Genomic DNA, 23,054 nt, shown 5'->3' on the forward strand with positions numbered 1-23,054 from the left:
TCCAGGGATACATAACTCAACCATGCCTTGTCTTCTCAGGTTCTGCTGATGTTGGGGGAATGTCATTAACAATGAAATCTACCAACCAAGGAAACTTCCCCACAAAGGAGCAGAGAAAGAAAATAGTTTAATTAATTGAATAATCATTAAGTCAGAATACGACATGCATCACAGGCCATCAGCTAAAGAGATGGCAAAGACAGAAAAAAATCCATCCTTTTATATACCCAGGTGGATTTAACCTATTCTGGACAGGTCCTCAAGATGAACAATGACTAGTTCTCACATGAGAGGACTTGACAGCATCACTGGTCACACATAGTACATCCTAAATTCTTTTGGCAATGGAGTGGTTATCTGTTAACAGTTGCCTTCACCTAAAGGAAAAATAAGACCACTACCTGTCCTGTATCTTTAGGACAGGTAGTGGTTGTATAGCTTAGAGCCAGGCACCTGCTCCTACCATCCCACCTGAAACTGGGTGAGAGGAATGCTATCTTTCTTGATTACATATCAAAGAGATGGTGCCCAGGGCCTTAAGAAAAACATTCCCGGATTGTAAAGATGGCAAAACACTTATTTTGCTTTGAAGAAGATGTCCATCCATCTCAAAGATACAGAGAAGAATTTGCTATTACAAGTTGTCTACAGTAAGCCCTCTGCAGGGAAGAGTCCCCTTCCATTGCTATGCTGGGGAACATTCATTTTTTTCTCCATTGGTATTTACCCTTACCACGGTCGCTCTTCCCCCAGTACCCCCCAGTACCTTAGAGCTGTACCTACCCTTCCCAGAGGTTAATTTGACTAAACACCCTTAGAGGCAGGACTGGAATCCAAGGGAAGGAACAGCAGGTGAGCTGGGGAGAAAGCAGATGGCTGCAGACAGGGGCGAGGCAGCCCAGGGAGGGAGCCAACCTGTAGGATCCCCGTGCCTGAGGCATGCTTGCCCCAGGTGTGGGCACTCGCCCTCCATCTCAGCTGTCTTCTCTCAATAATTGCCTTGTAAGAAGCAGACACAGCTTCTGACAACAATAACTCATTGCTAATTTAAGTAAGATTGCAAAGCAATATGGCAACAATCATGATCATAAAAATGCTGGATGAAGGTAAAACCCTTGCTGAGAAATGACAGATGTCCTGTAAGTGGACCATGACTTCTGTAATAAAGGAGAGACACCGACAGAAACCTAGATAGTTATTGTTGATGACATAACTACTCCCATTAATGACCTTACCAATATATGCTCCCTTCTTCCAGATATTTCTCAAATTTATTTTAACTAAGGTTTATTAAAATTGCCCCAAAGAACACTGCAAAATTATTATGTCTTGTTTGCCACCTATGGTAATATTACAAGCAAAAAGAAAGTTTTTCTCTGGATCTTGAGAAAAGGAAGTCAAGTCTTGGACACCAAATCATATCAGACATGGTGAACCTATGAGAATGAGACAGAACTTTTTACTCTATGTCCTCTAAGTTTTCCCTCCTGGAAATTGAAAGCAAGTATCATGCAAAAGAAGACAGAACTTTTTATTGTGACATTGTATACAAATGGAGAAACCAAGGCACAGAGAGATTCAACCATGAGATTGTTTCTGCAGTACTTGGAAGAGTTCCTGGAACACAGCAGGTTCTTAATATTTGTTGACAACTAAATGTCAAACCTTTGACTAAGGTGGGAGCAGGAAGCTTTTTTGTCATGACCATTTCTGTACTTGATATCATTGTTCTAGGGCACTTTCTCCACAGCTGTCTTCATCCAATGTGCTTTAAATAAGCAATCACGGGCAGCCCTGGTGGCAGCGGTTTAGCACCACCTGCAGCCCAGGGCGTGATCCTGGAGACCCTGGATCCAGTCCCACATCGGGCTCCCTGCATGGAGCCTGCTTCTCCCTCTGCCTGTGTCTCTGCCTCTCATTCTCTCTCTGTGTTTCTATGAATAAATAAATAAAATCTTTAAAAAAATGTTTAAAAAAATAAATAAGCAATCATGTATAGAGAGCTCTCAGGTAGACTACAACTAGATTGGAGCTTTAATTCTGTGTGACCTCTGTGAGAGCAAACCGTGGGTTTTACTTGTTTCTTTACCCTAGAAAGTAGTACAGTGGTATATAGCTGATGCTCATAAATGCCAGTGGAGGATTTTGCTAAAGCCTTCTATTGAGAACATTCACATTTCATGACATTTTGAGAGATGAAGGAAGGGAGGCAGGGAGTGGCAAAGGGAAGGATTAATTGATTGAGAGAAAGAAGTCCTATTTTAAAAACCTCAAATCTAAAAAAATAAAAATAAAAAATAAAATAAAAATAAAATAAAAATAAAAACTTCAAATCTGTCAAATCAGCTTTAAGAGTCTTTTTTTCCCATGAACTGAATTTACTTCAGATACTCTCAGGAATCTACCTTCTCTCCCTGTGGTAAAAATTTCGGAAATGCTTATGAGAGGATGGGTAAAATGTATGTGGGCTACTCCACCGAAAGAGACATTAGCTGAAAACAGTTTAGGAACTTCCAGGTTGGATTTTTTTTCTCAAGTATTGGTAACCTTGACTATAGGTGGCTAAGTGTCTGGTGTGAAAATGCTCTGGGCAATTAAAGATGTATTTTATCCCAACTATTGCAATGGGAAAAATGCTCACTCATGAAGGAGGACTGAATGTCTCAAAGAAAAAAAAGGAGGGTACCTGTGGAGACGGGTAAACAAGAGTCCTGAGGGAAGGTGAAGACAGATCTCATCTCTGCTGGGCAGTGAGCCCTTTGTGGTTAGCTGGGACACAGGATGGCCACGAGGTATCTCAGCTGCTTTCAGGGAGCAGAGGGCTGTGAAAAGATTTCCCATTGTCAGTGGGTTCTGGAGCCCATTTCTTTTTAAATCCTGCTTCACTTACTTAGTAGGTGTGTGACCTTAAGGAAATCATTTCACCTCTGTGTGTCTGTTTCTTCATCTATAAAATGGAAATAATAAGTAGTGTTTAACTTCATGGAAATGTTTTAAGGATTAAATGAGATAAAAATATATAAAGTGCCTGCCACTGTATGTGCTCCATAAATGTTATTACCATTCTGAAGTACTCTGAATAGAACAGAAAGTAGGTTAGGGTGCCTGGGTGGCTCAGTGGTTGAGCATCTGCCTTTGGCTCAGGTTGTGATCCTGGGGTCCCGGGATCGAGTCCCTCATCGAGCTTCCTGCATGGAGCCTGCTTCTCTTCTCCCTCTGCCTGTGTCTCTGCCTCTCTCTCTGTGTTTCTCATGAATAAATAAATAAAATCTTAAAAAAAAAAAAAAGAACAGAGTGTAGGTTTACAAGGAGAGACAAAACTTGCTAGTGCTCTCAGACTTCACAAAAGTCAAGAAACCTCACTCAGATAAGACAAGTTGTTTCTACGCCTCCCTTAAAAGCTGTCACACCGAAATGCTTAATATGTACACAGTGAAACAACTTTAAAATCTTTCTTTAAAAATGCTAAATTATAAAAAATAAACATGCTAAATTATAAATTCAATTAAACAATAGTTAAAATCTTTATGTGTGTATTATGTGTAAGCAGTTTTCATTTATATACAATAGGCCACTGGAATTTGTTTAAATGAATAATTTCAAAGGATGGCCCATCCTTATTTCATTCTGGGAAATGTTAGTCTTTCTTTAAAATTGTCTTGTGGTTGATTTAAATAGTAAAAATTAAGATAAAATTCACTTTAGGGAAATAGTTGTTCCTATTTATTATTTATTTGTTTATAGCGATTTATTTAATAAACAGTTCACCTTTCAATATTAGCTCCTAACAAACTCTTCCATGGGTTTGATAGAAAGCAATTGCATGATCTCAAAGTAGTAGTAGGCCTCAAAGTGATAAGCTGAGACTTGTCAGCAGATTCTATCTTCACTGTCATTGGGAATGGTACAATATGAACATATTTGATTCCTAAGGTTCCTGAAGCAACCTGCATATGTCTTACTATTCAGCTGTACTAAACAGGTATTTTTGAAAAAGTGTGGGAGGAAGTTATCACTGCCTCATTGTGAATGGTATTTTGTTTTATTTTCATTTTCAATCTTGATAGAATAGGTGCTCTTCCTAAATGACATTGTTCTCATTTGTGAGTGTATTCTTCTACTGACGTCCAGTAAGGAGTCTCAAGAGAAACCACCTCTGGTGGAATCTGGGTCTTTTGAGACTTTTCTGCTGTTTCTATATCCTTTAAGAGACTAACGTTCCTCATAAAAGCAGTGTCAGCTGCTTGCATCTGAGATGACTTTTCCTTGTTTTCATCTACAGGTTTCCTCTCTATTTGCTAAAGTAATATTAATCTTTGTGAGGCTCTTCATGTCTTTTAGAAAAGCGAATTTCTTGAGCAAACAAGAAAGTCATTTTGATTCAAAGCTCTTTTAAAATTCTTGTGATAACTATAAAGCGACTTAATTAAGCCTGAATAGCCAGCCTGACAGGTTTCTGCTGGTTTGGGACAGTTAATTAAAATGTTCTTTAATCTCTCCAAAATTCAAGTCCCTTTTGTTTTGGTGTCTAAACTTAAAGAGTGTTGAGAGCATGAATGTTGGTGTCAGGCTGCCTGGATTTGGAATCCTGGCTCTACTATAAGCTTTCCTGATTGAAGAGCCTGCACCAATACAGATGAAGATCAAGTGAAATAAGTGCTTTGAAGGCTCAGAGACTGAAGGCAAATCTGGTTGGGTGCAAAAGCCCAAGGTGACTGTCCCAGACTTTCCCAGCTGTACTTGGACCTTTTCTGTAAAGGCACCGCTTCTGTCAGAGAAATAGTTTTAAAAATATAGTTTTAGGGATCCCTGGGTGGCGCAGCGGTTTGGCGCCTGCCTTTGGCCCAGGGCACGATCCTGGAGACCCGGGATCGAATCCCACGTCGGGCTCCTGGTGCATGGGGCCTGCTTCTCCCTCTGCCTGTGTCTCTGCCTCTCTCTCTCTCTATGTCTATCATAAATAAATAAATCTTTAAAAAAATATATAGTTTTAAGCTATTTATTCTTTTAAAAATATTTTATTTATTTTTCATGAGAGACACACAGAGAGAGACAGAGAGAAGCAGGCTCCTTGTGCGGAGCCCAGTGCAGGACTCGATCCCAGGACCCCAGGGTCACAACCTGAGTTGAAGGCAGACGCTCAACCACTGAGCCACCCAGGTGCCCCTCAAGCTATTTATTCCTGATGAACTTCTGGTGGGCATGAGGAGGAAGGAAGCCTCCATCATATGCCAGGGATGGTGGTAGGCACTCTCATAGCTTCCTTTCTTTACACTAATCCTGTGAGGTAGGGATTATATCCCCACTTTACATTTGAAGAAAACTGGGGGGATCTATGACAGATTGAATAACTTGCCCAAGATCATAAAGCTAGTAACTAGGCACAACAGATATGGATTCCCAGTTAAGGTCTCAAGAGGGATTGTCAACCAACTGAGAGAAAAGAAAATGGTTCTCATTTTCATATTACCACCTCATCACCATGTCCTGCCATTTATAACAGTGGCCAGGGAATCCTCAGAAGCACAGATCACTAAAATTCACCAAGTAGTTCTCTTTAGATTCTCCATTTGAGAACTCTTCTGAATTATAGCCATGCTATTTACTGTGAGCTTAACTACATGCTATGCACTGTTCTAAGCATTTTAATGTCATAACTCACTTCACGAAACCCAATGAGGTGCATGCCATTACTACTCTCATTCTCATTAACTGTCCCAAACCAGCAGAAACCTGTCAGGCTGGCTATTCAGGTTTAAGTCACTTTATAGTTATCACAAGAGTTTTAAAAGAAACGTAATGAAGACAAACAGACATTAAAGGATTTATGCCAGTGTAAGCACAGTTATCAAGGTTCCTTTGTTTCTGTACTAAATAAGATGTCTTTTTTTTTTTTTTATGATAGTCACACACAGAGAGAGAGAGAGAGAGGCAGAGATACAGGCAGAGGGAGAAGCAGGCTCCATGCACCAGGAGCCCGACGTAGGATTCGATCCCGGGTCTCCAGGATCGCGCCCTGGGCCAAAGGCAGGCGCCAAACCGCTGCGCCACCCAGGGATCCCTAATTAAGATGTCTTAAGGCCTTGACCGGGTCTGGAACTTTTTCATATATTTATTTCATTTAATTAGGTGAATAAAGGTGATATGAATAATACAGGTTAGAAACTGCCACAGCCCAGTAGGGTCCACGTTCAAGTAAAAGTTGGTTTGACTTGATATGAATAATAGCAAAGGTATGTGTGACTCAGACTTAATTTTAGTCTTTTAGATGTCTACCTGTCCCAGTTCAGTTCCGTATATTGTCAGTATCACAGAAAGTAAAGTCCAGCCATTCTAAGGACATACCCAGGAGTTTGAGCCCATGAAGAGTTGGGTTTGTGTCCTCCAAGTCCAGAGTCTGAACAAAAATTCAACCAAAATTTGGAGAGCTCCTTGTAAGGTACCGTTCTAGGAGCTAGGTAGGATAGTAAATGATTTTTCCCCCCCTCCAATGGTTCAAATTCAGTGGTAAAGTCAACCACCTCAAATATTTTTGGTGAATAAAAAATTAATTGTAAATTGTAAAATGAATACCATTAAAAGCACGAGAAAAGTCTTCTTTTCCCGCCAGCCATTGAACTTGTATTGAACTCTGGGCCGATCAGAGCCAGATCCCCAAGGAATGCCATGCATTGATTCACTGTGGCCATGTTACTGTCCAGACCTGAAGCAATCACACGTAGAATGAGACTACAGTGGTCTATACTAGTCAGAGTCCATTATTAGAGTTGAGTGCAATCATTCTCTCTCTCTCTCTTTTTTTTTAAGATTTTATTTATTTATTCATAAGAGACACACAGAGAGAGAGACAGACAGATAGGTAGAGGGAGAAGCAAGCTCCATGCAGGGAGCCCGATGAGGGACTCAATCCCGGGTCTCCAGGATCACATCCTGGGCTGAAGGCAGCGCTAAACTGCTGATCCACCTGGGCTGCCTAAGTGCAGTCATTCTCCCCAAATGAGTGGCTGCTGCATAATGGGGAAGGGGTAGGATAATCACTGAAGAAGCATCTGTAATGTCCACTAAAAATGCTACATGCTTGGTACTTATCAGAAGGAAGACTGAAGGGAGCTCTCTTGGAGGTGAAGGGTTAGCTAAGATTCCACGCCTGGAAGATGTGGGATTGGAGTTGGGACTTTAGAGACAGTGGTGGAGACCCACTACTAAGGAATTTTTAGGCAAAGTGTACACCATGAACAACATTAAGAAAGAAAGAGTATGGGAGGGAAGAACAGAAGGTAGAATAATATAATTGGAGAGGAAAAAGAGTGACAAAGAAGGGAAATATGTGAGCAGGCCAGATTTGGGGGGTTAGAATGCTGACCTGGGGAGTCTGAATGTATTGTGTCTAGTGGGGAGCTGTGGAAGGCTGTAAGGAAGGTTATGGCATTATTAGGTTTGTGCTTGCCAAAGCCCTAAAGATTCTGCATCAGGGTTGAGCCTGAATGCCTCCAAGTCACCCTGAGTTAGGCTAGTTCCCAGCCTGGCTCAGCCTTCAGGGACTAGGGACAGTCTCCAACTTTACCTGTACTGTTTTGTCAGATTTTGATCTAGCTCAGGGAACCTGTTTCTACCATTTACATATATGAGTGTGGTCTTTCCAAGACAGTTGGGTACTGCTCGGTGGACTGGCTAATGGATCTGCCAGGGCCCTGAGGAACTTGGCTCCTCATCCCACACTTCTCTCTCTTTTTTTTTTTATTTAAATTTTTATTTATTTTTGATAGTCACACAGAGAGAGAGGCAGAGACACAGGCAGAGGGAGAAGCAGGCTCTATGCACCGGGAGCCCGACGTGGGATTCGATCCCGGGTCTCCAGGATCGCACCCTGAGCCAAAGGCAGGCGCCAAACCACTGTGCCACCCAGGGATCCCCCCACACTTCTCTTTAGGACAGCCACACACAGAAGGAATGGTCCCTAGCTCAGCTCTGATCACCAGGAATTCAGCAGGTAAGGGCAACTATGAGGCCAGCACGGAGTAGATTCCAAAGAGACAATTCAAATGAACTTATTGTACCTGTTTAGTTCCAGGTTCCCAAGAAGTCTAGGAGGGATGGGATGGGAAGGAGAAAAGGAGGTTCAAAGAAATCACATTGTAATATAAAATATGATAAAATTATAAAATAAAATTATGATTTTGTCTCCCGGTATACTCCTGTGGTAATAAGAGCACATTAAATACTTACCCAGCCAAATGCAATGCGTTCACCAGGACAGAAATTCTGCGGAATTTTTTATGGAGGCTACATTCTTCATCTTGGTTCTCAGGGAAAATCCCTCATGCGAACAGCTCCAGGACTAACAGCCCTCTGCTCATGTCAGAAGGGAAAAAGGGCAACATCTCATTCCATGGAGTAAACAGAACGAGAATAACTGAAATGGAGGCACAACTTATAAAAGTATGAAATTTCAAATTTGTGTTAATAGCATGTATTTTCTATCCTTATAACTGAGCAACAAATGCAATTGACCTACAGATAAACCCAGGGGATGCCTTTGAGCCAATATTTTTTTAGTGCTTCCTTTGTGCTAGGCACTTGGCTAAATATTTTTTGTCCTCTCTTGTCCAATATGGTAGCCACCAGCCCCATGTGGCTAATGAGCACTTGAAATGTGGCTAGTCCAAACTGATTTGTGCTTAAATTTCAAAGGCTTGGTATGAAAAAAATGATGTGCTATATCTCACTAATATTTTTATGCTGATTACATGTTACGAGAATAATATTTTTTAGTCATTAGGTTCAATAAGATATGTTATTAAAATTAATTTTTTCTGTTTCTGTTTACTTTTTAAAATTTGACTACTAGGGGATGCCTGGGTGGCTTAGTTAGTTAAATGGCTGCCTTCAGCTCAGCTCATGATCTAGGGGTCCTGGAATCAAGCCTTGCCTGCTCCACAGAGAGCCTGCTTCTCCTTCTCCCACTCCCCTACTCATGCTCTCTCATGCACACTCTCTCTCAAATAAACAAATTTAAAAAACATATGATTACTAGAAAATTTTAGATTACATCTATGTCTCACATTGGTGGCTTGCATTATATTTCTACTGGAAAGCATAGTTTTAGATTATTTCTGTATTGCACCCCTGTAATGACTGTATGATGTAGAATGCTGTTAGCTCTGCTTTCCTGAAGAAGAAACTGAGGTAGAGAGGCTGCAAGGGATTAGCCCAGCATTATTAAGTGATAGGGCTGTGGTTCAAACCCAGGTTGGTCACCCAGATTAGCCACTATATTATACTGACTCTAGCTTGGTTTATGAGTCACCTCTTTTCTGGGTGACTCATTGTAGAGCTCTGGGTTATGATGGGATCCCCCCACTAATTGGTTGCATGAACTTGAGTAATTGTCTTAATCTCCCCATGTCATTAGACATGAACTTAATAAGTCTGGTGAGTCCATAATGCATTATTGTTTTATTTGAGTTGCTTCTTTGGCTTCACAAACTGTGAAAACAAAAATTCAGTTTGACCTAACAAATATTTCTTTAGCATCATTATGTACAAATGTGGAAAAGCCCAAATAAACACCAACAAATATGTTAATTGCTGAGGGAGAGTTAATTATGTTTGGAGCAGCACCAGAATTAATGAACAAAACACACTTTAAAGTGTCCATTTGTAAAGAGAAGAGCGATGCTCATTTAAAGCTTAATGAACCATACAATATGGTTTTTTTTTTAAAGAGAGACTCTTTTTTTTTTTTTAAGATTTTATTTATTTATTCATGAGAGACACAGAGAGAGGCAGAGACAAAGGCAGAGGGAGAAGCAGGCTCCATGCACAGAGCCCAACGTGGGACTCGATCCCAGGTCTCCAGGATCACACCCTGGGCTGAAGGCAGCGCTAAACCGCTGAGCCCCCCGGGCTGTCCAATCTTCCAGAACTTGAATGCTTTTTGAACCAAGAAAGTCATACCAACTCTAAAAATACAAGCAAGAGAAAGTAAAACCTAATGTCCTGGTTAAACATTTCTATTATTGTCATATTTTAATTTACACTGAACGAGAATTCAAGTCCCCCTTAACACACTCCCAAAATTCCTTGTTTCCACTTCTTTAGTGCATATGTTGATCATAATCTGAGCCCCACTTGAGGCAGCCCAGGCTTTAAGGCTGTAGCCGACCCTTAAAAGCCATGACAGCAGGATTTGGGGGTACCTTTCTATTCAGTTGTAAGACTTCAAATCATAATGTCTACTCAGATCTGAGTGCAACCGACAAGAAAATCAGGAGACCTAGAATCCTCTTCAAGCTGGGCTCACGTAATATTGCCAGGGAATTTCAGCAACACCCCTGACTTATCCAGGACGTGTCACTCGCTCTGGCTCCTCGCTTCATCTGTCCCATGTGGTTGCTCTTATTACTACCAATTAACTTGGCTTTGGAGCAGGTATTGTTTCAACCTTTCACAATCCACAATGTGCTCTTTGAAATTATGTCTCACTGCCACCTACTAACTATTACTCTGGCGATCTTTTTTTTTTTCAACTTCAGGTATAGTACACCGGTTAATCTTACTCTTTAATTCAAGACACTCTATTCTCAATTGGGTGTGCTTAGTCATTCATTCATACATTCCTTTTCTTTTCCATATTCTCCATTTCTATTCTTCTGCCTTCTCCATAAACAACCATTCCTGTGTTTGAAGTATATCCATCTCTCTGTAGGAGTTCTTGTAAAACATATGTTTCCATTTTGTGTGTATGCATTTTTAATTTATATAAATCATTTTGTAGTGAAAAATCTCACTCTGTGTCTTTCTTCTCCCAGCACTATATTTTATCATAGTACATGTGCTGCCAAAGCGAGCACGCAGCCCTACATCTTAAAAAGTTTAACCATGGGGGCACCTGGGTGTCTCAGCGGTTGAGCGTCTGCCTTTGGCTCAGGTCATAATCCTGGGGCCCTGGGATTGAGTCCCACATCAGGCTCTCCACAGGGAGCCTGCTTCTCCCTCTGCCTGTGTCTCTGCCTCTCTCTGTGTGTCTCTCATGAATAAATAAATACAATCTTAAAAAAATAAAATAAAAAGTCTAACTATGCTGCTGAGTATATGTCTAGACTGTTGTTTCTAACTGATGCTTTGTTCTCCATCCATTTTATCCAACTGCATCACAGAAATGGACACATTCATCACCCTCAACTCACCAATACTACTAATAATTCTGCGACAAATATTCTCATACATATCTTTCTATATGGGTGAGAATTCCTCTGGATCCCTATACCCTGCAGGGGAAATGCTGGGTCATAGGTAACATATGTATCAGGGTCCAACCAGGAAAGCAACAGCCACTTCTAACACACATAAGTGTATTAAAACTGAGGGATTTTAATGCAAGAACAGGTTGCAGAGATTATGAAAGAGCTGAGAGCCAAGGTAACAAAGGGATTAGTAGCAGGAAAGTTCTACCACAACCAAGCTGCAGTAATCACTTTTTTATAAAAGATTTTATTTATTTATTTGAAAGAGAGAGAGAGAGCAGAGGGGAGTGGCAGAGAGAGAAGGAGAAGCAGGCTCCCCACCGAGCAGGGAGCCCAATGTGGGGCTTGAGTACCCTGAGATCATGACCTGAGCTGAAGGCAGGCACTCAACCGACTAAGTCACTCAGGCGCTCCCCACAGCAATTACTTGTAATAGGAGCCTGAGTCTGATGGGAATTGAAATCATATCAGGACTTCAGGTGGAAGCTGAAAGTGAAGGAAGAAATATATATACCCACTAGGAGACAGAGGGAGAGAGAAAATATCCTGACTTTTCCTTCCATCCCCCACCCCCGCCCCCACCAAGATCTCCTCTTAGTGCCTTCTGTTAGTTGAACCCACCCCCAGTGCAACCTGTAGGTGCCAGGGCAGAGCAGGAACAGGTGGGGACAAATCAGAGGGCAGGCAAATGGTTTAATTGATTTGACTAAGTCCTTCAGATTGATCTCCATAATAACTGCACTGGCTCCACTCCTACCAGCAGGGGATCTCCACTTCTCATCTACTCTTCATGGCCCATCAAAAAGTAGCAGCTGAGATTTCTTCCATCTTCTTTTGAATGTGTCTAGCCTACTACAGATGCCTCAGGCGTCTCCTCAAATCTACCAGCTCGCTGGATCACAAGGACCCACCCATCTCTTGGACCATTAAACTCTTGAGGTCAGCAACCTCATCTGTTTTATTTGTAAGCCCTTACCTGGCATTATACTCCATCTCCACGTGATGCTCTTGTTGATTATTGGTCTCAGTCTTCTGACTGCCCTAACCAATTCCTTGAAACCATCCCTCCCACCGAGATCAGCAACTAAAGAGGTAAGCCTGGCATGGCCAGGGAGCTCCAGAACCTGCTGCTGCATTCTGGCTGGCTATTTTCCTGATTGGTTCTTGCATATGCCTTACTAGTAGTTAAATATTTTAAATATCTTCCCCTGGAAGAGTATCACAGAAGAAGCACAGGGGAAAGTCTGCAGACTTTTGGGCATCCTATGACTTCTAGGACCCTCATTTCTATGTATGATGATGAGGGGAAAGAATTCTCCAGGATTGTTTTCCTGATGGAAAAGGCTTTCTCCCTTTTCTATTAGTGGATAGCAGTTACCCCCTTATCTTTGGAGACACATTCCAAGATCTTTAGTGGTTGCCTGAAACCATGAATAGTACCAAACCCTATATATACTATGTTTTTTTCCCTATACATACATACCTGTGATAAAGTTTGATTAGTGGGATCCCTGGGTGGCGCAGCAGTTTGGCGCCTGCCTTTGGCCCAGGGCTCGATCCTGGAGACCCGGGATCGAATCCCACGTCGGGCTCCCGGTGCATGGAGCCTGCTTCTCCCTCTGCCTATGTCTCTGCCTCTCTCTCTCTCTCTCTGTGTGTGTGACTATCATAAATAAATAAAATTTAAAAAAAAAGTTTGATTAGTAATTAGGCACAATAAGAGATTAACAATGTAATTTAAAAAATAGGACCATTACAATAATATCCTACAATAAGAGTTTTGTGAATGTGGTCCCTCTCTCTCATAATATCTTATTGTACTGGACTCACCCTTGTGATGATGTGAGATGATAAAGTACCTACATGATAGGATGAAGTGAGGGGAATGACATAGGCATTGTGACGTAGCCTAATAACGTTAGGCTATTACTGACCTTCTGCATTTGACTGAAGGAGGATCCTCTGTCCACACTGTGGTGGCCCACGGGTACCTGAACTGCAGAAAGTGAAACTGGCCAAGGGAGGGCTAACTGCATAAGGCACATGGCAAAGTGCACAGTCTGAAGTGTAGAGTTCTTCGAATTTTTCCTTATATGCACCCATGTATCCACCCCCAGATTAAGGTCTAGAACATTTCCAGCCTCCTAGCTGGCCTCTTGTGCCTCCTTTCCATCAGTTATCCCCCAGTAACTACATTCTGGCATCTATAACTATGAATTAGTGTTGCCTGCGTCAAAGCTCTGTGTAAATGAAAGCACAGAGTATATACTCTGGCTTCTTTTGCACAACATGAAGAATATCCTTCTCTTGGGGGTTTATTTGGCCATTTTTTCTAATTGGTTAAGTTGCATCCTTCCTTCATTATTTTTATTTTTTTTAAGTTTTTATTTAAATTAACATGCAGTCTAATATTCACTTCAGAAGTACAATATAGTGATTAAACCCTTCCACACAACACCCAGTGCTCATCACAAGTTTCAACCTTTCTTCTTCTTTTTGTTGATGTTGCTTTTTTTTTCTTTCCTTTTCTTTTCTTTTCTTTTCTTTTCTTTTCTTTTTTTCTTTTCTTTTCTAAGAGAGGGTGGTGACTGAGCCACCCGCATGCCCTACTTTGTCTGTTTTTTAATTGGGTTGTCTTTTTGTTGTTGAATGGTAGGAGCTCTTTTTTAAAAAACACATTCTGGATATCATACTCTTATCAGATATATGATTTGCAAATATTTTTCCCATTCTGTGGCTTGTCTGTTCCTTCTTTTGATAGTGCCCTTTGGGGCACATTGGTTTGTAATTTTTACAAAGTCTGATTTATCCATTTTTTCTTTGTTACCTCCACTTTCAGTGCCATATTTAAGAAACCATTGCTATATCCAAGGTTACACAGATTTGCCCCTATGTTTTCTTCTGAGAATTTTATTGTTTCAGCTCTTAAATTCAAGACTTTAGTCCATTCTTGGTTGATTTTTTGTACTGTATAAGGTAAGGGTCCAACTTTATTCTTTTGAATGTTTCTATCTAGTTTTCCCAGCACCATTTATTGAAGAGACTCTTCCATTGGTCTATACAGACTGTTTTGAGTATTCTAGTTTTGTAGTAAATTTTGAAGAAAGGAAATGTGAGTTCTCCAACTTTGTTCTTTTTCAAAATTGCTGTCTATTTTGGGCCTCTAAACCCTAAATTCCATATGCATTTTAGGATGAGTTTTCCTATTACTGCAAAAAACACCACTGGGATTTTGATAGGTATTGCATTGAGTCGGTATATTGCTTTGGATAGTATTATCATCTTAATATGAAGTCTTCCAATCCAAGAACATGAGATACATTTCCATTTATTTAGGTCTTAATCTTTCTTTTTTAGCTTAATAATTTAAAGTGGTTTCATCCTAAGTGTCATTTTGGTGGCATCCTACAATTTTTGATGTTTTAACATTTATTTTTAAATTTACATATTCTTTCTTAACCCATGAATATGTGTTTTATTTCCAAATAAATTCTTTTAAATATGATTTTATTTTTGATATTTAACTTAATTTCGTTATGATCAGGGATGTGGGTTAAATTACATCAACTTAGATATGTTAAAACTTGCTTTATGAACCTGTAAATATAATGTTCCAGAATGTGTTTTCTGTGCTTGTTAGATGTAAAGTTCTATATATATATCCATTAGATCAGGCTTCCAATCCTTTCTCTTTACTGATTTTTTTGGCCTGTTTGATTGATTGATTTTTAAAGATTTGCTTATTTATTTATTTATTTATTTATTTATTTATTTATGATAGACATAGAAAGAGAGAGAGGCAGAGACACAGTAGGAGGGAGAAGCAGGGTCCATGCTGGGACCCCGAAGCGGAACTTGATCTCGGGACTCCAAGATCGCGTCCTGGGCCAAAGGGAGGCGCCAAACCACTGAGCCACCCAGGGATCCCCACCTGTTTGATTTATTAATGAGAGTTGTATTGAAATCTTCTGATTAGGATATCATATTAACCAATTTCTTTTTATAGGTCTATCAATTTTCCCTTTTATATATTAACCTATCAGTGCATAGAAGCTTAGAATTATATATCTATATATAGTGTGCATGCATGTGTGTGAATGGAAAATTTTATCATTTTGCATAAAAGTATCTTTTAAAATGTTCATATTCTCTAATCTTTTTTATTTTTTATTTTATTTTTTTAAAGACTTTATTTATTCATAGACACACACACACACACACACACACACAGAGGGAGAGAGAGGCAGAGACACAGGCAGAGGGAGAAGCAGGCACCATGCAGGGAGCCTGACGTGGGACTCGATCCAGGGTCTCCAGGATCACTCCCTGGGCTGCAGGCGGCGCTAAACCGCTGCGCCACTAGGGCTGCCCTTCTCTAATCTTTTTAAAAAATATATTTTATTTGTTTATGAGAGACACAGAGAAAGAAGGCAGACACAGAGGCAGAGGGAGAAGCAGGCTCCTGCTGGGAGCCGGAAGTGGGACTCCAGGATCACACTCTAAGCTGAAGGCAGATGCTCAACCACTAAGCGACCCATCTTATCTAATCTTTGTTGTCTTGAAGTCTATTCTGTCTGGTATTAATATAGTTAAATTAGGTTTCTTTTGGTTAATACCTGACTAGTACATCTTTATATTTCTCGCTCTTTTTTAAAGATATATTTATTTATTTGAGAGAGAGAGTATGTGAATTGGGGGAGGGAGAGGGAGAGAGAGAATCCCAAGCATACTCCACACTGAGTAGGAGCCAATCGTGGAGCTTGATCTCAGAGCCCTGAGATCATAACTTGAGTTGAAATCAAGAGCCAGAGATTGACTGAGCCAGCCAGGCACCCCTTTCTTCAGATTTCTTTAATCAATATATTTACACTCTTCTCTATTAGATAAAATAATTTACTGTTTCAGATAAATCCTTTTTATTAATCTCTGCCAATTATCTTTATTACTTTTGTATACAACCCTCCTTTTAAAAGAGTAACTACAAAAAATAAAATAAAAAAATAAAAGAGTAACTACATATTTATAATTTCCTCTGCTCAACATTCCATCTCACTCCTTAATCTTCATTTTGGGATTAATTTTATCTTAAGTGCAACCTTTAGAATTTTCTTTAGTTATGGTCTGTTGTTGATAATAAATTCTGCCAGTTTTTGTTTGTCTGAAAATCTGTTGTTTTTTTTTTTAAGATTTTATTTTTAGGTAATCTCTATACTCAACATAGGGCTTGAACTCATGACCCTGACATCAAGAGTCACATGCTCTTTCCAACTAAGCCAGCCAGGTACCCTTGAAAGTATTTTTTGAGCCATATTATTGAAAGGGAGTTTTGCTAGGTATACAGTTCTTAATTGACGGTTGTTTTCACTCAAACCTTGGTTATTTTACTTTTATCATTGCTTCAGAAGAAGTTAGCTTTTGATCTATTTTTTGTTCCTTTGTAAGTAGTCTATCTTTTCTATCTAGCTACTTTTAATATCAGTTATTTGTCTTTTGTATTCATGGTGAAATGCTAAATAAGATTTTATTCTTCTTTTTTTTTAATATTTTTATTTTTAAGTAATATCTACACCCAATGTGGGGCTTGACCTCAGAACCCCAGGATCAAGAGTTACCTGCTCCACTGACTGAGCCAGCCAACCACCCTTCTTTTTTTTTTAAATATTTTATTTATTTATTCATGAGAGACAAACAGAGAGAGAGAATGACAGAGAGAGAGCCAGAGACACAGGCAGAGGGAGAAGCAGGCTCCATGCAGAAAGCCTGATGTGGGACTCGATCCCGGGACTCCAGGACCATGCCCTGGGCTGAAGGCAGGCGCTAAACCGCTGAGCTACCCAGGGATCCCCCCCAACCACCCTTCTTATTTATCTTATTTGGGGTCTATTGTTCATCCTAAAATTGAGGATTTGTATATCTTAAAAAGCCTGGAAAATTCTCAGCCATTATCTGTTAAAATATTGCCTCTTTACTATCTTCTTGTGGAAATCTGATTAGAAGTATGGGAGACCTCCTCACACAAATTTCTTTTCTTCCATATTTTCTATTTCTTTACCTTTTTGTGCTATACTCTCAGCATTTATTCAGAGCTATCTCTACTAATTCTCTTGTGCACTGGCCTAATCAGTTTAACCAGTCCAGAGTTTTTAATTGAGATAATTATATTTTTCATTTCTAGAAGTTCTATTTGGTTCTTTTTCAAATTTATCTTTTAAAAAATGGTGTCTTGTGCGTTGCTCATATTTCTGATTCCCTCTATTATTATTTCCAAAACACATGAAACATGCTTATTTTGTGTACATAAACATATGTATTTATACAAAATTAATCTTGTTTACATATATTCTGTATCGAACATCTCAATACATAAAGTTTCTGTAGATCTGATTCTCTTCTTTGGTGTTTCTGCTGTCTCTTAGTCACTGTGCCTTGTTTCCTTGTGGGTTTTATTTTTGTTGGTGAGCTTATGTCCACTGTAAATGCTGTAGAAATGCTGTAAGAATTGGCTGAGGGTACAGTCGTTTAGACTCCTTGCAGCCCTCCAGGGATGACTGGTAATATTTTGTACAGATACCAAAGGTTTCTACTAATCCAGCACCACTTTATAATTTCCCAGCTTAAAGTTCTGTTATTCTAGTTGTTCAAATGCTTTTTTTTTTTTTTTTTGGTCTGGAAAGTACCATGAACTAAGTAAGTGTTGCTGCATATGTAGTAGACTGCTTACAGAGACAGTAATTAGTCCTTGAGTGGGAAGGATGCAGTAACAGTGTTTGGCAACCCTGTAATGGGTATTTGAGTAATCCTATTTGGAAATAAAATGGTTATACCATCTGGCAGGAAAGCTAGAAGAGATACCCAGGACCTCATTATCCTCACTCTTCAGTAACATCTACTCATTAGATTACTATATATAACACATTTTACCTTTGTGTTGCAAGAGACAGAGTCAGAATAAATGAGAGATTCCCTGAGTTATGACTATAATTTAGGCATAGAATGTGATGAAATAAAAAGAAGGTTATTTGTCTACTACTAGATCTGGAGTCAAAGTTACCACATGGAGCAAAGATCAACTTGTAAGGATGTGAAAGTCATGAAATAGGTGGTTTCTTAGTAATTCGTGCAACAAACACTAGATACCAAGAATCAAGCTGACAAGGACCAAGTGTGTTTTATTCCCCCACTGCATCCCCAGTGCCTCAGATGGCCATAACGGCCAGTACCTGTTGAATGAGTACCTACCGAATGCCAGGTCCAGCACTAGGAGCACAGAAGACAAAACTCCTACCCTTGGTTTTATGAAAAAGCCTACTTCCTCAAAGTCCTAGAAGCTTGAATCTGCAACCATGAAAGATACTACCAAAGATAATGAAAACAATGAATCAGACTCCTTATAATGATTACATCTGTTGTTTTCTCCATTTCTTAAAATAACTCTATGAAGTAGGCAGGGCAAATATTACTACCCCCAATTCTTTTTTTTCTTTTTTTTTTTAATAAATTTATTTTTTATTGGTGTTCAATTTGCCAGCAAACAGAATAACACCCAGTGCTCATCCCGTCAAGTGCCCACCTCAGTGCCTGTCACCCAGTCACCTCCACCCCCCCCACCCTCCACCCACCTCCCCTTCTACCACCCCTAGTTCGTTTCTCAGAGTTAGGAGTCATTCATGTTCTGTCTCTCTTTCTGATATTTCCCACTCATTTTTCCTCCTTTCCCCCTTATTCCCTTTCACTATTTTTTATATTCCCCAAATGAATGAGACCATATAATGTTTGTCCCTCTCCGACTGACTTACTTCACTCAGCATAATACCCTCCAGTGCCATCCACGTTGAAGCAAATGGTGGGTATTTGTCATTTCTAATGGCTGAGGAATATTCCATTGTATACATAGACCACATCTTCTTCATCCATTCATCTTTCGATGGACACCGAGGCTCCTTCCACAGTGTGGCTATTGTGGACATTGCTGCTAGAAACATCGGGGTGCAGGTGTCCCGGCGTTTCATTGCATCTGTATCTTTGGGGTAAATCCCCAGGAGTGCAATTGCTGGGTCGTAGGGCAGGTCTATTTTTAACTCTTTGAGGAACCTCCACACAGTTTCCCAGAGTGGCTGCACCAGTTCACATTCCCACCAACAGTGCAGGAGGCTTCCCCTTTCTCCACATCCTCTCCAACATTTGTGGTTTCCTGCTTTGCTAATTTTCCCCATTCTCACTGGGGTGAGGTACTGTATGTTGCTACTGCTCAGCCGTTCTGGAGGGCTTCTTAATTGCCAGCACTGTTAAGTGCTTTACATTCATTATCTCATTGATCTGCCAGTAACCCTTATAAGGAGATACTATTATTTCCTCCACTTCAGACTAGAAAATCAATGGAACTAAAAAATTTTTGAGTAATTGTGCCCGGGGAGGGGGGGTGGTACATAACTATTAAGTAGCTGAGTCAGGAGTCATGTCAGGTGGTGGGACTCCAGGGCTTTATACTGCACAGAAAGGTAGCTGAACACATAAAGCAAGTGAAGATGCTGGAGCTAGTGTAACAGCAATTCAGCCAGCTTTAAGGATTAACTTGCTTCGAGTTTACGCATTCCTTGCTTGCTGACCCAAATCCTTAATCTGTAGCACAACTAGGCTGCTTTCCTTGGGATATCCGGAGCAGTGGCCTTGAGGAGTGAAAGAGCATACATACTTCCCCAGGAGATGAGGCCTTAGAAAACAGCCACCATAGGTGCCAGCAAGTCTGTTCAGGGTCATGGTGTCATAGGACTTACTGCCTGGGACCTGCTCCTCCTGCCCACAGCCTCTCTCCCTTTTCCCACGCCCTCCCCATTAAAAATCCTTCCGCTTCTCCTGGACGTGGACGGTGGTCTCGGAGGCGTCAGTCCGCCGTCCTCCCGGGCTGCTGGCTTCCTGAGTGAAGCACCTTTCTTTTCCTCTCATCGCTTGTGTCTCCCGCGTTGACTTTGCAGCTGCGGGCACCAAGCCTGAGTTAAGAACTGGTTCTGCCTCCTTGACTAGTACCAGTTAGAGCAACTTTACTAGTATCCAGGTATTTAACAGATTTTTTGAAGGGGAAGCTAGTTCATTCTCAGAGAGTTTGAAGGTGAGAAGACTCGTCTGTAAACGATTAGGAAGATCATCCCAGAGTAACAGACACAGTTCAAAGAAATTTAACATTTGAGGACAGGAGAATGCTTTGCTGCTCTGTGCCTCTGGAGGCCACGCCTCGTCCTTAAGTCCGGGACATTCCCGAGGAGTAAGAGAACTTGGCAGACCGCACCCCGTCCTCCTGCAGTCCGTGTGCCCACCGGACCCGGGGCGGGGGGGGCCTAGCTGGAGGCGCTCACCCAGTTGGCAGGGGCGGGGCCGGGGTTCCCGAGGCCCCCAAACACCTTCCATGCTGAGCCGCCTTCCCGCCACCCCAAGTCGGTCTATCCCTTCCCTTCCCTTCTCACTCTGTTGCTCTCCGCGGCCGCTTTCTTCCTTCCGTCGAGCAAACCCCTTCTGGGGGCGGTGAGCGAAGCAGGCGCGGCCCGATCTGCGCGAGGTCTCCGCGGGAAGAAGAGGCTCCAGGCGGCGGGGGGACAGCGGGGGGCGCGGGGGACAGCGGGGGGCGCGGGGGGACGGCGGGGGGCGCGGGGGACAGGGAGGGGCGCGGAGGGACAGCGAGGGGCGCGGGGGGACAGCGGGGGGCGCGGGGGACAGGGAGGGGCGCGGAGGGACAGCGAGGGGCGCGGGGGACAGGGAGGGGCGCGGGGGGACAGCGAGGGGCGCGGGGGGACAGCGAGGGGCGCGGGGGACAGCGGGGGGCGCGGGGGGACAGCGAGGGGCGCGGGGGACAGCGGGGGGCGCGGGGGGACAGCGAGGGGCGCGGGGGACAGGGAGGGGCGCGGGGGGACAGCGAGGGGCGCGGGGGACAGCGGGGGGCGCGGGGGACAGCGGGGGGCGCGGGGGGACAGCGAGGGGCGCGGGGGACAGCGGGGGGCGCGGGGGACAGGGAGGGGCGCGGGGGGACAGCGAGGGGCGCGGGGGACAGCGGGGGGCGCGGGGGACAGGGAAGGGCGCGGGGGGACAGCGAGGGGCGCGGGGGACAGGGAGGGGCGCGGGGGACAGCGGGGGGCGCGGGGGACAGGGAGGGGCGCGGGGGGACAGCGAGGGGCGCGGGGGACAGCGGGGGGCGCGGGGGGACAGGGAGGGGCGCGGGGGACAGGGAGGGGCGCGGGGGGACAGCGAGGGGCGCGGGGGACAGCGGGGGGCGCGGGGGACAGGGAGGGGCGCGGGGGACAGCGAGGGGCGCGGGGGACAGGGAGGGGCGCGGGGGGACAGCGAGGGGCGCGGGGGACAGCGGGGGGCGCGGGGGGACAGGGAGGGGCGCGGGGGACAGGGAGGGGCGCGGGGGGACAGCGAGGGGCGCGGGGGACAGCGGGGGGCGCGGGGGACAGGGAGGGGCGCGGGGGACAGCGAGGGGCGCGGGGGGACAGCGAGGGGCGCGGGGGACAGCGGGGGGCGCGGGGGACAGGGAGGGGCGCGGGGGGACAGCGAGGGGCGCGGGGGACAGCGGGGGGCGCGGGGGGACAGGGAGGGGCGCGGGGGACAGGGAGGGGCGCGGGGGGACAGCGAGGGGCGCGGGGGACAGCGGGGGGCGCGGGGGACAGGGAGGGGCGCGGGGGACAGCGAGGGGCGCGGGGGGACAGCGAGGGGCGCGGGGGACAGCGGGGGGCGCGGGGGACAGGGAGGGGCGCGGGGGGACAGCGAGGGGCGCGGGGGACAGCGGGGGGCGCGGGGGACAGGGAGGGGCGCGGGGGGACAGCGAGGGGCGCGGGGGACAGCGGGGGGCGCGGGGGGACAGGGAGGGGCGCGGGGGACAGGGAGGGACGCGGGGGACAGCGGGGGGACGGCGGGGGACAGCGGGGGCGGGTCCGCGGTCTCCTGCAGACCCGGGCGGCCGGAGGCCCCGCTGCCTTCCGTCCCCAAGGTCCCCGGCAGCCCAGCGATCTTCGTACCCGCGCTCCACGGCGCTCGGCGCTCGGGTCCAGCCCCCCGGGGGTGCAGAGCGACGCCGCCCGCCCGCCTGGGGAACGGTCCTCCGCACAGCGCGGCTCAGCCCGCCACCGGCTCTCGGGGGCCACCGGGCTGGTGACGGAGACCCCCGGGGCCTGCGACCGACTGCGGGGTGCGGGGGGCTCAGACCCCGGTCCCGGCCCCAGGGCAGGGCCCCGCCGCTTGGTCTCCGCAGCCTCCGGCACTACTTAGGAGGAGGCACTTGCGCTGTCTCGGAGGCGGCCCCACGCGGCGGCGGGTTCGGGGCTACCGGAGTCCGGGCTCGTGCCCGTTTGTCTAGAGACTTTACACAAGGTACTTGCTCCTTCTGGGCTCGGTTTGCTCAACTGTAAAATGGCAACAACAAATGAACCAGCTCTGTAGGACCGTCTGAGGATTAACTGACAGGGCGTGTAAAGGCGGTTACCGGCACACAGTATAGGGTATACATTTTAGCAGTCACCAACACTCTGGGAATCCTCCCCCCCCCCCCCATTTTCAAAGTTTTTGTTTTGAAATCATTATAGATCACAAGAAGTTGCAAAAGTAGTACAGAGGTGCCTGTACCCTTCCTCAGCGGCTTCCAGCTCTCACAACCGTAGTCCAGGACCAAAGCAGGAAATGGGCGTTGGCAGGATGTGCTAGACGGCAGACTTTACCTGGATTTCACCACATTTTGCTTGCAGTTGTGTGTGTATGAGATTTTGTCATATGTATTCATCAAGATACAAAATAATTGCCTCACCACTAGGGAACTACTTCTTG

At 44.3% G+C, this 23,054-nt stretch overlaps 1 protein-coding gene and 1 pseudogene across 1 annotated transcript in view; one reads left to right on the forward strand and one right to left on the reverse strand.

Moving 5' to 3' along the window:
- Window positions 1-3,974: 3,974 nt before the first annotated feature.
- Window positions 3,975-4,375, reverse strand: LOC144303935 (centrosomal protein 15 pseudogene; annotated as a pseudogene).
- A 3,575-nt stretch (window positions 4,376-7,950) lies between these two features.
- The window catches only part of FAM47E (family with sequence similarity 47 member E), a 47,581-nt gene continuing 32,477 nt past the window's right edge, over window positions 7,951-23,054 (forward strand). The window contains 3 exon segments of the mRNA XM_077882323.1: window positions 7,951-7,990; window positions 8,309-8,439; window positions 22,185-22,422. Coding sequence (XP_077738449.1) covers window positions 7,951-7,990; window positions 8,309-8,439; window positions 22,185-22,422 — 409 coding nt within the window.

Source organism: Canis aureus, chromosome 33, assembly GCF_053574225.1.
Source record: "Canis aureus isolate CA01 chromosome 33, VMU_Caureus_v.1.0, whole genome shotgun sequence".
Lineage (NCBI taxonomy): Eukaryota > Metazoa > Chordata > Mammalia > Carnivora > Canidae > Canis > Canis aureus.